General features: G+C 46.6%; 1 protein-coding gene and 2 long non-coding RNA genes across 3 annotated transcripts in view; 2 read left to right on the top strand and 1 right to left on the bottom strand.

The window, feature by feature from the left end:
* Positions 1-14704, bottom strand: part of FAT2 (FAT atypical cadherin 2) — a 55815-nt gene that overhangs the window by 6589 nt on the left and 34522 nt on the right. The window contains exons 11-21 of the mRNA XM_059860291.1: positions 12493-12689; positions 11711-11864; positions 10796-11029; positions 9611-10000; positions 8592-8806; positions 7865-8002; positions 6861-7004; positions 6415-6612; positions 4487-5294; positions 3600-3745; positions 100-541 (exon numbers count right to left, since the gene is read on the bottom strand). Coding sequence (XP_059716274.1) covers positions 100-541; positions 3600-3745; positions 4487-5294; positions 6415-6612; positions 6861-7004; positions 7865-8002; positions 8592-8806; positions 9611-10000; positions 10796-11029; positions 11711-11864; positions 12493-12689 — 3066 coding nt within the window. The remainder of the gene's footprint in view (positions 1-99; positions 542-3599; positions 3746-4486; positions 5295-6414; positions 6613-6860; positions 7005-7864; positions 8003-8591; positions 8807-9610; positions 10001-10795; positions 11030-11710; positions 11865-12492; positions 12690-14704) is intronic.
* Positions 385-2747, top strand: LOC132334332 (uncharacterized). The gene is made up of 2 exons (XR_009488375.1): positions 385-520; positions 1454-2747. It is a non-coding gene; the product is annotated as an uncharacterized LOC132334332 (long non-coding RNA).
* LOC132334331 (uncharacterized) lies at positions 11028-14610 on the top strand. Its single transcript, XR_009488374.1, has 2 exons — positions 11028-11632; positions 12104-14610. It is a non-coding gene; the product is annotated as an uncharacterized LOC132334331 (long non-coding RNA).

The raw sequence follows: 14704 nt of genomic DNA, 5'->3' as shown, positions 1-14704 counted from the left end.
TTCCCCTCTGTAATAGCCCCTCCACAGGGGGAATAAAGTTGTTTTTCCCCCCCTCGCTGCTTACTGCTCTCCACAGCTCTGTGTGGGATGTTCACATACCTCCTCCTTGAGTTTCGGAGCACATCCCGTTGTTGAGGCAAGGGTTGCTGCTGCAGGCACCGGTGGGGGAGCAGCACTGCCTTATCCCCACCTGCTCCAAGACTTCCTTTGACTGCCCTTTCCCTGGAAGGAGAACCACTTCTCTGCCGTTGATTGCAACCATGTCCAGGCAGCCCCTGAACCCCCGTGTGACCCTCTGGGGCTGCAGGGACTTTGGGAGGCCCCCAAAGACCAGGTCTCGTCTGCCCTGGGAGACAGCACAGGTCCCTGGCAGCTGGAGGGAGGCGTTGCCCAGGCCGTCGATGAGCAGGCGGACGGAAGTGTTCTTCACCTCCAGGAACACCGAGTGCCACTCGCCATCACTCACAAACCGTGAGGAGGAGAGGTTCCCAGAGGAGCTTCCCTGGCAGCTGTAGGCAAGGTGAGGCACTCCATTGACCATCTGTAAAACACAGGTAGCTGTGATACAGGTTGCTGCTGTTTCATGAATGGTTTCAACATTTCTCCTGCTGCTTGTTCCCCTCTCTCCTGGCCTTCATATTGACAGTTGAGATTATTCCCAATTTTCTGATTCCAAGAAGTATCAATACAGCCTCTTTCACCTTTTTTAACCTATGCCTGGATCAATTAAGTGACTGCAACTCCTTAATTTTGCAGAACACCTTCACCTCTCTGGCACAATTTCACCCTTGGTCCTTCCTGGCAGTCTGTGACCACCATGCAAGGAGGGAAGCCCATCTTTCCATGTAACAGAGCCATGGGATCATACAGCTACTGCTGCAGCTGTTTGCCTTTTCCCCCACCTTCCTGAGCCTGATTAGAGCCCTGGCATTCAGACTATCCATAAGAGCATCACCCGTCACAGATGGACTCTTGTTCTGGGCCACGTGGCTTTTGTTCTGTTCTCACTGTCTCATTAGTGGTGGGGAAGGTGCTGGAACAGTTGCCCCTTTGGCAAGGGTGAGGGTGGTGAAAGAATCTTATTGAGGAGAAGCACTGGCAGCTTTCTCTGGAGGAAAAAGCAGGACTTGGGAGGCAGAGAAAGGAATTACTGTTGTACCCATGCTGGAAAACCAGGCCAAAGTTACTGATATGTGCTGCAATCTAATCCTTGATCTCCACCAGACTGGAGAGAGACAAGGTATTGAGCTGCTAAAAGTGAACCACATCAACGTCCTCTGCATTAAACTGGGACATCAGAAATTCCGATTTCTGGCCCAAGATGCATCTTTAAAAGTCATATAGGATGGAGAAAGGAAAAGTTAGCTGTGTTGTTTCAGGGTGAAGTCAGGGTTAAACCCCTTTTTCACCTTTATCTCCCCAGTGCTTTGTTGATAAAACCTCTCTCTCACAGAAGTCAAGAGCCTACGGAAAAGGAGAAAAGAGATGGAAAGAAGTGTTGGTGGGAAACCTGCAAAAACCTGCTATGTAACATCAAGCAATTCATCCCAGACAGGAGAGATGTCCCTGGGGGACATTAGAGACAGCGAGGAGGGTTTCACTCTTGGAAGGGGTTAGAAGAACAGGAATGATTATGGGCTACACTGACTCTAGAGAAACCCACACACAATATGAAGGGGCTACTCTGGAGCAGAGCAGGACCACAGCTAACTCTCAGAGAAGCCCACGGTATAAATAAATACCAGTGGGAGGAGAGAGCAACTGCTGAAGGAAGAAATAACAAGAAGCAGCTGGCACATGGCATGGAAGGGCCTCAGGGCAACACGTGTGTAAATCCCTTTGCACAACTGGCAAGCACACCAGAGAACTTTGTCACTTCACTTCATCTGCAGGAACATGATTTCTCTTCAGATGGGTCTGTAGATTTGGCTTATCAATTTCTGGGGCTGGGAGACAGCTGAGAACTCGATTCCCTGGAGCAAGAACTGACACACTGCCAAGCCTTTCCCAGCTTGCCTGGTCTGCCATCCTCTTCCTGTAACCTATTTCTGAACATCAGGAGAGCTCAGGGACTGGAAAAGTGATGATATGCATGCTCTTGGAAGAGCTCATCCTCTTCATGAAATCTACAAGCCATCAGTTATTGTCCTTTCAAGGCTTAGGCTCATATCTGGAGTACTTCAGTATATAAAATTTAAAATCTTGAGAGATTCCTTCATTTTTATCAGGCCATGTGATTTAGAAACCTTTTTATCCCTAAAATATTGCTAATAAAGTGAGCCAGGAAAGAAATTATTCACAGACACTTTTATGGAGGAGGCTTTATCAATGTTTCCTATTGAAAAGACTGTGGAGACAAGCTTGGGCACAGGAGATCATGGGCTCACTGAACTCCACCAATAATGAGCCTTTTCTCCCTTGACTCCCTGTGCTGGCCTGGATCAGTGGAGTTTCTTGCCATCTTGTACTTCCTGAGCACCACCGAAAGTGCAGGATTCCTTCTGATGAGCTCTTTGGTGAGGCAGAAAGGATAAGACCCTTCATGAGAAGTTTTTCACACTGGCCCTTTCAGCCTAAAGTCACTCTCAGAGATGGGTACAGGACACATGGCTGATATTTCTTTGCTCCTGCTCTTCAGGAGTAATGGCTGTGGCAGCAGGAGTTTGAAATATGTGCAAAAGGCATGTGTGGGGGGGTTGGCTGCTGTGCAGCTCCCTGTCTGAGTGGGTCTTTTGTAACTGTGGAAAGATGGAACAGGAAGATGGGGTTGTGAAACCACGAGAAGAGATGGGGAAATCCAAGAACAGGATGAACACTTCCAGGTAGGTTATAGTGTGTAGATCTCAATGTGATCATTCTCAAGGATAAACCTCTGTAAGCTGGTAAGCATGTCCTGTGATCTTAGTCTCCAGTTAGTCTGAATTCAGTTGATGAGGAATATATAAAACAGCTTTTCTTTAGTCATCGGCTGCTTTCCTTCTGTTGCCAAAGTGGAAGAGAGAGATCATCTTTGAATGCTTTGGTAAGTTCAGTGTTCAGTTGAGTGGAGGAGAGTGATCAGAATGAAATATTCCTGTCTCTGCAGGTGTCTAAAATAGTGAAACCATCTGAAGAAAGTGGTTGAAAAGAAGGGGGTGTGTGTGAAAAATACATTTTGGATTCCTGCTCTTTCTTTTCTGTCCATTATTGTAAAGAACCTTTAATTTGAGGTATGGGAGAAAGTTTGCCCTTTGCTAAAGTAGAAACAAACTGTTTTGTGGACAACTCCACCTGATAAATTCTTTGTCCTGAGAGGTGAGATGCAAGAGAGGAATGAAGAACCAAGAAAGAAGGTGATGTAGACCTGCTATGCATGTCTGATGACTTCACCAGAAGTCACAATCAGAGACCAATACATGCATTTACATGTATAGAGGACGATTTCCTGTTGTGGCTGCAGCAAATGCCAAACTGTGCTTGGCTCTCATTTGGTCTTCCCAAGTCTTGTATTTCACAAATTACTAAGGGTACATATTTTTGCATATTCTGTGATTCCCTTCCCTGAGATAGTGAGGTTTTTGTAGCTGTGAAGAGAAGTTCCCCTGCAGTGCCACACCCACCTCCAGAGTGGCGTGGTCGGTCCCGTTGGCGTGGAACATGACTGCGTGATGCTGGTGGGTCTTGAGGCGAAAGTGCATGTGCCAGGAGGCAGCCTGGGAGTGCTGGTACCAAATGTAGCTGTGGCCCCCAAACCTCACAGCTGTTCCTGAAAGGAGAATGAAAGAAAGGTTTCATCTTTGGCTATGACTCTGAGGCTATGGACTGTATCAAACCTTGCCTCTTTTGCTAGTCTGATGCCACAACTGTCCAGGAGCAGTCCTATCCACAGCAACCCATGGATCCCTGCACTGCATCTCCCACACCCCCAACAGGATCTCCCAGTATTTCTTCTATGCACTCTACTGTGAAGCAACCCTGAAATATCAGCCTGGCTATTTCTGTCCTTCAAGGTCTCCTCAGTGTGGTCTACAACACCCTTGACTTTCTCCATCCTTAGTAAGTTTTTGTATTATTCTCTGGTATCCCCTTACATTCCTGCCCTAGTGTCACTGATCCCTGCTTCCTCCAATTATTTCTTGAAGTATATTAGAGCCAGTATAACAAATATATTTTATTTGGCTTTCCTCAAATTTATCAGTTACTCTGTGCTTTGTCAGGATCACAGGTAAAAAATTCTGATCACTGACCTTTATTTCCTGCTAAGTATGAGTGACTTTTCCCAATCAGAGAGACAGATGTTGCTGTTATTAAATGCTACAGGAGATCAATTTTAAAAAATAGACTATAAGAAACTTTCAGACTCTAAAATCTTTGAAGTTGTGGGCAGAACTGTTGGTCACTGGGCAGCCTAATTCCATGGAAAATCCAGGTGCTCTATAGTGTACTGAAGGAGAACACAATATGTCCAGGTTTATAGGGTCAGACACTGCCAGGAGGGATTGCTCACCATTGCACGAGCAGATCTGCTCCAAGCTGTGCCGTGGGGTGAGGACGCTGAGCCGGGCAGTGCTGTACGTGGACATCATGCCGGGGTCCAGCTGGATGGTCTCCTTGCAGACACGGTGGGCACAGTCTGACCCGTGACAGGGCACATGGATTGCTTTCTTCATCTGGAGCCCCACGAGCTGGTCCATCTCCCCAGCTGACCCAGTGAGCTTGCTGACCAGCACCCGCGGCTCGTACAAGGAGCCGTGTGGCTCTCCAACAGCCAACAGCAGATCCACTCCATCAGAGGCAGCTGCAGGCTGCAGGCTGGCCATGTGGATGTTCTGGCGCCGGGTGACAAGGATGTTCCCCAGAAATCTCTGCAGGTTGCGCCAGTGGTCCCCCACAAACTCCTCAGGGGAGAGGTGTCGGAAGTGCAGCACCACGGCCTTGTCCAAGGCCTCCTGCGTGAAGCACCACACGTGGACGCTGACGCTCGTGGCGGCTGTGAACGTTCCGTCACTCACTGTCACGTTCAGAAGGTAGTGGCCGTGGGGGAGCTTGTCCCCAGCAATGATCTTCCCATCTGCAGCCCCAACAGAGAAGAGCCCCTCCTTGGGCACCTGAGCCACCAGAGTGTACACCAGCGTGTCGTGGGGGTCCCGGTCTGTGGCGTGGATCTTGCCCAGAACGCCGCCTCGGAAGGCCTCCTCGTTGGTGGTGATGAATATTTCCAGGGGAAGGGCTGAGGGCGCGTATTGGCTCTGCTCAGTCACTTGGATATTTATAAATGCAGATGAGGAGAGGGGAGGGATGCCGCTGTCGGAGACCTGGCAAGGAAAAGAGAAGGATCTGTTACAGCCACACGCTGACTTACTGTCACCTCACCTGACTGGTGAGGTCCTGAAAAGGAGAGCGCCTTTCACAGAGCAGTGTGTGGAAGCTCTCAGGCAGCACATTGGGAGTGAAGAAGGATGGGAAAACTTGGCAGCAGTGTTGGAACTCTGCCTGGAGAAAGCCCTAGGGAAAGAGCAGCTTCCCATCCTTAGGGAAGGATGGAGGAGACTGATGAGGCCTTGGAGACGGACTGAGGCCCTCTGCTAGTGGTGGGGTCACACTCACTTCCCTGTGCATTCAGCAGAGCTGAGGCACCTCTGAGCGGCTCTGAATTCCTGAGGGTTAATAATTTTTTGTGATGCTGCCAATCTTTATGGATCCACACGTAACTGAGTGTACAGAGATGTAAAGCAGTTACGCACAGCAAAACATTCGCTCACCTTCCAGGCTGCTTAAGCCCCTGTCCCACCTCTGACAATGTCTGTCTAGCACTGAGTCAGGGAACCTCAAACAGAAAAATGCGAATAATCAGATTATGGGATAAATTTCTCCCTAATGCTAAGCAGTTAGAGGTTGAGGTTTGTAATATAATAGCACCCAGCTTTTGCAACAATTGCCATTACTGAAGAAGTATGTACTTTACATGTTATTATCCTTTTGTTTGTAATAGACTATCCCTACTGATAAAGTTGAAAAATAATGAATTCATTCTGCAACAATAGAAATCTTTTTTGAAGAGGAACTGAAACCACTTCTTAAATGACAAGGATAATTAGAGAAAGCTTGTAGGACCAGATCCAGGTCTCACTTTAAATTGGAATTCACTAGAATGATTATGGGGAAAGCATCTGTCAAAGGAAACTGCTGACAGAGTATTGTTCATGATCATATTATCTGATTTTATCAACACAGAAGCTGGCCCCCTGCTTCTTGTGGGCAGACTGTGTGGAGAAATGAGCTCTGCAGCTGGCTCCAAGCTGCAAAATTTGTGCCTGGATTGGATTTCTTCAAAGCCAGAGATGTTTTCATTCAGCTGGGCCATGCTAATCGCATTTTATTGCTACTTAAGCTGGCTGGGGAATTCAGACTCCAGGACAGTAACACAGGCTCTACCTGGACTTGCAATAGGTACTGTTCTTTCACTCTTCTGTTAAGGACAGATGATGTCACCAGCAGACCATTTTGGGTGACTTCAAAGGCTTTCCCATCATTGCCCTGGGTGATCTGGAACGAGTAGGGTGGTCCATTTTCTGGAGAGTCTCTGTCGCTCATAATCAGCTCCAGGACACTCGTCCCCACGGGAGCATTCTCCTGAAATGGGGAAAGATGCTATTGGAGGAAGATAAGCAAAGAGAAATGGCCCAGGGGAACCTGGAGTACCCCAGGAGCTGCTGGATCAGGAACAGGAAAACAAATCCCACCCCTGCCCTAGAACACACAGAGCACAAAGCAGCGATGTGATTCATCACTGTCTCCCCACTTTACTAGAACAGCAGCCTAGGAATGAGTTCCTTAGTGCAATGAGAGGGACTGGGAGAAAAAACTGTCTCCTGGCTTACCTGCACCACCACACTGTAGTTGAGCTGGAAGAAGCGAGGAGGGTTGTCGTTGACATCAGACACATGGACGTGCACAGGGACATCACTGAACTGAGCAGGGTGGCCGTTGTCCGTGGCTCGAACTGTCAGGGAGTAACTGGGGATCTGGAGGATTTGTAGTGCAGGATTACTTGGAGAAATGGCAGAATGGTGGCTTTTCCACATTGAAATTTTATTCTGCTGCAGCTTGTTGAAATGCCCAAGGTCATGCACCATGGCCTCAACAGCTTTGCCTTTGGCTAAGGCTCTCCATCCATAAATCTCACTCAGAGATCATTGCTAAACTAAATCAGCCTCACAACAGTTTCAGAAAAGAGAAACAACTTGGCAAAGATGGATGAAATTAAGATGGGAAAACACCTGTCAATAGTGGTTTAAGAATTATAGAATCACAGAATAAGGTGAGCTGTAAGGGACTAACCAGGTTCAGCTCCTGTCCCTGTGCAGGACATCCCAAGAATTCCACCATGTGCCTCAGAGTGTTCTCCAAAGGCTTCTGAACTCTGGCAGGCTGAGACAAGCTGCTGCTGTTTTATGAATGAGAGATTATCCAGGTGACCTTTCTCCTCCCCATACCTGTTTTCTCTAATGTTCTAATGCAGAGAAGCAGAACCCAACCATGTTGGTTTCCACAACCAACATTCCCAATATTGAGACCAAAACTCAGAGCTATGGAAGGCATTCCTGCCTATGGAAGAGGCTGGAACTAGATGATCCTCAAAGTCCCTTCCAATCCAAACCATTCTATGATTCTATACTGCCTTTCCTAAAGCTCAGCCTTCCTACTGCAATATCTGTGAGTCTAGAAAACAAATTAATGCCTTGTCTTCTACCTACAATATTCTACCTACAATATTATGAGTAAATAATTCAGAAAACAGGGGGTAGCTGAGTAAGCTGTTCTCCCTCAAGTCTTTTGGGGCACATCTGTTTCAGCCTTGCCATTCTCATTTTCCTGAACTCACCTCCTCCCTGTCCAGATGCTTGGCAATGCTGATCTGCCCATTTTTGGGTTGAATGGCAAAGTGTCCCAGTGGGTTCCCTTCCACAATGGAATATGTGATCTGATTGTTCATGGATCCATCCAAGTCATCAGCTGACACCTGTTTGGAGAAAAAAAAAAAAAAACACTGCTAGGACTCTTGGGCCAAAAAGGACATGCCATAAAGAAATGGGACCACTTTGTCATTTAAGGGTATTGGTTTGAGCTTGCCTTAAATGAGGAGGGGGAAAGGAAGGTCGTTCAAATAAGTGTCATCCAATAGATTTTTTCAAGACAACACATTTTCCTCAGCTTTCTCCAAGTCCATTTCCTGACTTTACCACCCCTGTAATGGTAAGAGCCTGGACTCTACTATTCTGCCCAGGGGAGCCTCTGCCTTCCCCAGGTCACAAGGGCCTTGTCCTTTTTCAGGCATTTTTGTTTTCTTGGGATGTTCTCAAAGCTCCTAAGCCCACCCTTAAACTTCACCTAAAGGTGTCTTATAAGGCAAAGTGTTCTCCATGTCTGTGGAGTTTCAGGAATTCTGCCAACCATCCTTTTTTAAAAGTCACACTTTAATCTTAGACGCTGAATGCCACAAGCCCACTGAGGTCACTGTGTCCAAGGAAAAGAAAAGCGCACCAGAGGAGTGAATATTGCATAGCACAAACAAGGAAGAGGTAAAGACAGCTGGCGTGGTTCAGTCATACCGTGAGGATGATCTCTCCAATGGCAGCATCCTCCCGAATGTCAGCGAAGTAGGGATCTTGGATGAACTCTGGAGCATGGTCATTAATGTCAGTTATGTTGATCACCACCATGGTCACATCACTGAGAGAGGCTGAGCCCTTCCTCGTGCCCTCAATGGACAGGTAATACTCGTGACTCGCTTCAAAGTCCAGGCTCCCATTGATGTATAAGGCACCTACGTTGGGAGATGGGGAGGAAGGGACAGAAAATACTTCAAATGAATGGCACATGAGATTTCTTGGAATACTGAAGATATGCCAAGGCAACTGCCAAACTGCCCGATGAAACAGTGTAGTTGACCTAACTTTGACCCCCCTGATGTGGAAGAATTTTATCAAGAGCCTTGTGACCAGAGAGGCTGAGGAGCCATTGATGAGGATGTTACAGCCGAGGGCAGAAGGCCATTGCTGACACAGCCAAGGGCTCACTTCAGGGAGTTTGCACTGGCCTTCTGATAACAGCTCTTATCACACCTCTGTGCAAATAGAATAGGGCTTTATTTGGCTGGTAATCATGGCTCAACACCTGCCCATGGTTAGGGTGCTATTATCCATGGGTTAGGGTGGGTATTATCCATGTTCACTGAGTGCTACTCAATAAAGCTGCCTGTTACCCTGGGCAGCAGGTTCCTCGTGGGAAAGACTTTTTAAATGAAAACACTTTCTCCTGAAGTTTGAAGTGGGAAAATGTCCTCATCCCGTTCTCCACATATACCTCATTCACATGGACCTGTCTCAGGTTTCAGACACACAGGAGGAATCTTTCCATTAATTTCAGTAAGATTTGGATCACGTCTAAAGTAACTTGAATTGCAAAATTTGAAGTAGAAAAAAAGACTGTATTCCCTACCCTTGTGCTGGGTAAACACAGAACTAAGCAGAAGTGGGAGCCAAATGGGGAAGAAGCAGAGAAGATGCACACAAAGACATCCTTTGATGTTGGATCATCCTGGACCTGCTTGGGCACAAGATCATTTTACCTGTGTTTGAGTTGAGCTGAAATTTCCCGTGGTCATTGCCGTTCACAATTTCATACTTGATCTCTGTGTTTTCTGCATTGTCCCTCGTCAGGACTGACAAGTTGAGCACCTCGGTACCAACAGCCACATCTTCTTTCACCATGGCCACGTATTCAGGGGCCAGGAAAACAGGCAGGTACTCATTGAGATCCACAACAGAGACAGTGACAGTGCCGAGGGATGAGAGGGGCTGCGGGCTGCCACGGTCGGTGGCACAGACTGTCAGCTCAAAGGCTGAGTGCTGGGAGTCCTTCAGGGGCTTTTCCAGCCGGATCACCCCCGTGGTTTCCTCAATTGAAAAGTGTCCGTTGGCAGAGTCAGACAGAGAATAGACCACCTCAGCGTTGAGACCTGGAAGGGAAACAGACAGGCTGCAGTAATTAATGGGTAGGGATGCTGCTGGGTTTATTAATTTATAATGCATTATTAGGACTATATGAACAGAATGACCTTCAATTCCCAGGGAAAATGGAGGCTGTATGAACATCATACCAACACTGAGTGTGCCCCTGCCCATCTGCAGGGTCAGTCATCTAGCCAGCCCTGACCATTATCCACCAGTGTCAGCTGTCTGCATTTACTACTGTTCCTCATTTTTAATTACCTTGTCTTCAAATGTAATTTCTCTTCATATCTGCTTCCAAAGAAGATAAATATGATCTTTCTTTTCTAAATTCAGCCTCTGCGGGAGAGGTTTATTGAAAGTTCCTTTCTTAGGAGCCTTACCTACACTTCTGAGAATCTCTGTGTCTTCAGGAGGACCTCTCCATCCATATTACCTACCCCACCCATATCTAAAGCTCCTTTTTTCCTTTATTACACTCATTCTCAGTCCCCACCTTTGAACAAGTTTCTGTCCAGTTTGGATCCCTGCGTCACAGTTTATGCTGTGTATCACAGCCACAGTTACTGAGCGCATTCTCAAAGAAGGTCTGCATGTTTCTACAGATACTGTGCTCCCAACAGGGTCACAAAAATGCTGATGCCAGCCCAGTAGTCAAGAACATGTCAGCGACGAGATCCAGGCACATCTTCGCCAAGATTCAATCACCTAAGCCCATTGCTGTAGCACTTCCTGGGTTTCAAAGGCTTCTATTCAGAATGAAAGATGAACTCTACCAACACATAAATCCCATTCTGACTCACCTTCATCAAGGTCCCTGGCAGCAACCACAGCGATGGGTGTCTTAGTTGTGGTGTTATCAAAGACGGCCACAGCGCAGTGGCTGGGGAAGAACCTTGGTGCGTTGTCATTGGTGTCCTCAATGATGAGTGTCACGTCAGCCTGGCACGAACGGCCCCCGCCGTCAGTGGCTTTGGCTACGAGGTGGTACGTGGGCTTCTGCTCACGGTCCAGGGTTGCAGATGTGGTCAGCTCCCCTGTGGGAAAGAACAGGAGGTGGTTGTGTCTCCAGCAATCACAGCTGCAGCCTACAGGACCTCAGAAGGTTCAGCTGTTTTCCTGGATGAACCGTGGGAGACAATAATTGAGCTAATAGTGGTGATGTGTCCACGCCACATTGCTCAGGGCTATCCTTGGATCATTGCCAGCCAGGGCCCTGGCAAGGTTTTGCATGGGCAGTCCTGCAAGTTCAGCTGAACTTCATCCAAGGGATGCCATCATGGGATAAAACTGTTCATAAATAAATTGTACTTCAAAACCCCACTGCACTGAGCTTTCTGCAATGTAATGAGCCCAAGTGATCTCTAGAATGATCATCAAGTCTGTTTGGGTAAATACAATGACCAGGACACAATAAGAGGTGTTTTGGGATTTAGATCTTGTGTCATTGGCTCAAGCCAAATACTTGCTGCTCTTTCCTCCTTGAGACCTAGCTGCTAGACATGGTGTCTGCTCTTCCTTTCAACAGAACAGACAGAGCAAACAGGATGATGTAGAACTCCCTCTCCTCTGTGCTGTGGCCATTCTTCCCTAGCTTGGGACAGCTGGAATAAAAAGCTCCTTGTGTTGGTTAAGAGGAGGTAAGTGTTGAGCCATGCTGGGAGCTTGCTCTTCTCAGGGGAGGGTGAGGAAGAGGATGAAAGCAGCCCTGCTCTCACCTGTGTGTGGGCCCAGCTGGAACTCCTCGGCACCAGGGCCGTGCAGGCTGTAGGTGATCTGGGCATTGCTGCCCACGTCGGGGTCACTCGCTGATATTTTCAAAATTAAAAGACCCGGCCCAGCATCTTCCGAGACTCTTCCAGTGTAGAGTATCTGGCCAGGACAGAAGAAATCACTGGCATCTGAGCTCTCTCCAAAATACCTCCACCCCATATGTAAGGAGAACAGGCCCACAGAAGCTTCACAGAGGATAAACTCTGTGTTTTATAGAAGAACACAATGTGCCTCCCATTCTTGGCTGCTGGGGTGTGGACTGGGACAAGTGAGCTCATTTCACACAAGCCTTTGAATCTCCTTTGGGAAGTAACCACCTCTGTTCGTTCTCACCACAGGTGACGTCCACACCAGCGATCAGCTCTCTACAGCAACAAACCTCCTGATGGGAATCTCCCAGCTTAGTAGGATATAAAACTCAGTAATTTACATGTCCCTTCCCAGAAGGCTTCCTGGCATTGTTTATCTCCAAAAATTACTCTTCATAATGCTTAGGCTCTCACTTGCTGCTGGCAAACATGCTTGGAGGCTAGATTTAATATTCTTGCTTGACATGCTGCTTAATTAAAATTGTTAAGCATAATCAAAGCAACAGGATCGTGTGAGAAGAATTATGACAAGCCAAATCCTTCAACATGCTCTGCCTGTTCTTTCTTCTTTTCTATTGTGTTCTTTCCCTCCCAGGATCTCCCTTTATGCCCCTGATGTCCCAGAACAGACGTCTTACCTGGCCACACTCAGGACTGTTGTCATTGATATCCAGTACAAAAATTTCCACTTCGGTGGTAGCCTGAAATTTCCCATCAGAGGCCATAACTTTGAGGAGATATTTCTCTGTATCTTCTCTGTCCAGAGGCTTCTTGGAGGAAATTGTCCATTCGCCCTCAATTTGATCAACTGTGAACTGTCCCAGTACGTCTCCTTCTAGAAGGGGGCAGGAAGCAAATAAAAAAGGCATTTAGTAAGGCCTGAAAATCAGAAGGGATAAGGAAAGGGAATACAGGTCTGTCCACTGATGGTTCCTTCCTTAGGAGACGTGAAGGACCTGGATGCTCCTAGAGGTCTTTTCCAACCCAAATGATTCCATGACTCTGCCTCAAACTGGCGATGCAAAGAGGGCACTGGTGGCACATCCACCAGGTGAGGAGCTTTTGGTCAACCTCACTGCACAGCTGGGAAATACCCTGCACATTTTAGTTATTCCCTGTCTGCACATTACAGTGGGAGAAGGAAACAAGTGATTGCAGAAAAGTCAGTAATGTTCTGCAGATGTGCATATTCATTGCCTCAAAACCACATTGTCTCACCTTCCCAAAGCCTGTCAGTCTTTTTTGTGCATGTTCCCAAGGGGATCCGAGAGCTGTAAACACCCTGCAGACATGGTTTGGATCTTACTGTTATGGTACCGTGTACAGTTGTAGTTCCTCTAACCTGTAGAGGTATTTAACATATAGCTTTGTTTTCTGGGGCTACTTTTTGTTTCTGTAAGAGCCAAATGATGAGAGACAGGTAAATCCAGACTAGGCAGGCTCTCTGGTCCACCAGATTCATGCTGCTCCTACTGTTGTTACACATGCTGGATTTTAAATGGGCTGGATGCTGCCACAGGAGAATCCCTCTCTCCTGGGAAGGAGCTGGTGCTCTCTGCTGACCCAGGAGGAAGCACAACAGGCAATGGGGGTCAGTGAAGAGAGCTGGCTGTGGAATCTGTTTGTGATGGACTCTGAAGGGTCTCGCACAGTGGGATAAATTAAATTCACTCCCTTTCTACTTTCATTTGTGCCGCAGTGATGAGGTTGTGGAGGCACAATGACAGCTGTACTAGCTTTTCTTCTGATGCTGGGAAACACTAGCCCATGCCCAGATTTAGTTTCTGTGTGTTTGAAATCAACATGGACAGAGGGAAGCTGGGTTCTGTGTTCAGAACAGAACACAGAACCTCTCTTTTGCTGCATTTCCATGTTTATTTGTAAAGTTTGATCTGTGTTTGTATGTGCAGAGCAGAGAGCACAAGGTGTTCACCCCTACAATAAGTGTGCATCCTCTCAGGTTTAAAGTACTTGGAAGTTACTACTACCTTTAAGATGGCAGAAATGTGAATATATAATGGATTAAATCTTTCCTCTCAAAGGCTTGCGAATACCTAGGCATGCCATAAACCAAATGAAAGTACCAGCATTCCTACCCTGATTCAGATGGTTACAATAATAGATAACAGGCTGCAGCATGATCTGGCCTAATCTTTTGACCCTGAAGGGTCCTCGTTTGAGCCTGAACAAACATTTTAATTGGAAGGATCTGCCCCAGATCTTAGAAAGACCCTTTAGGGTCAAAAAATACCATAAAAGCAAGCTTCTACTTGTGCAAATGCAGAACAAACATTTCAGCGTAACTTTTTAGTTATTTTACAGCAGTGGTTAATTTTAGTTGGCACATGTGATGTTTCAGGGATGCAAGAATAATTTTTAGTATTTCTTGTTAGCCAAAACCTTTACTAAGATTGACTTGATAGTCTTAAATATTCCCCAGTGCAGAGTGACTATCTGCAGCCTTGTTATTCAGACAACCTCCAAGTGGTTTTGTAGGAAACACACTTAATACCAAAAAGTTATATATAGTTATTAAAAAACATAAACAGGCTACAGGTATATGTGTGATGTGTAAACTGACTGCAGTGCTGGTAGGAGAAAAAGCTGGGTCAAAGAACTTAAATACAGATCACAGTATCTGTGCGAGAAAAATCTTCCTTCCGGCTGTACTGCCTCTCCTGTCCTTCCAATAGGTATTATAATTACACTGTCTTTATTCCTCTCTTAAGAAAATGTAAATAAATATTTCTACAGTACAGTGTAACTACTTTATATGTATCTTATTTATTTTCTTATTGCCAGAGAAATAGGACAATTCTGTGGTGAGACAGTTATTTTAATGATCATTCA

The sequence above is a fragment of the Haemorhous mexicanus genome, chromosome 15 (genome assembly GCF_027477595.1).
Source record: "Haemorhous mexicanus isolate bHaeMex1 chromosome 15, bHaeMex1.pri, whole genome shotgun sequence".
Classification (NCBI taxonomy): domain Eukaryota; kingdom Metazoa; phylum Chordata; class Aves; order Passeriformes; family Fringillidae; genus Haemorhous; species Haemorhous mexicanus.
This window is presented reverse-complemented; position numbering and strand designations above follow the sequence as displayed.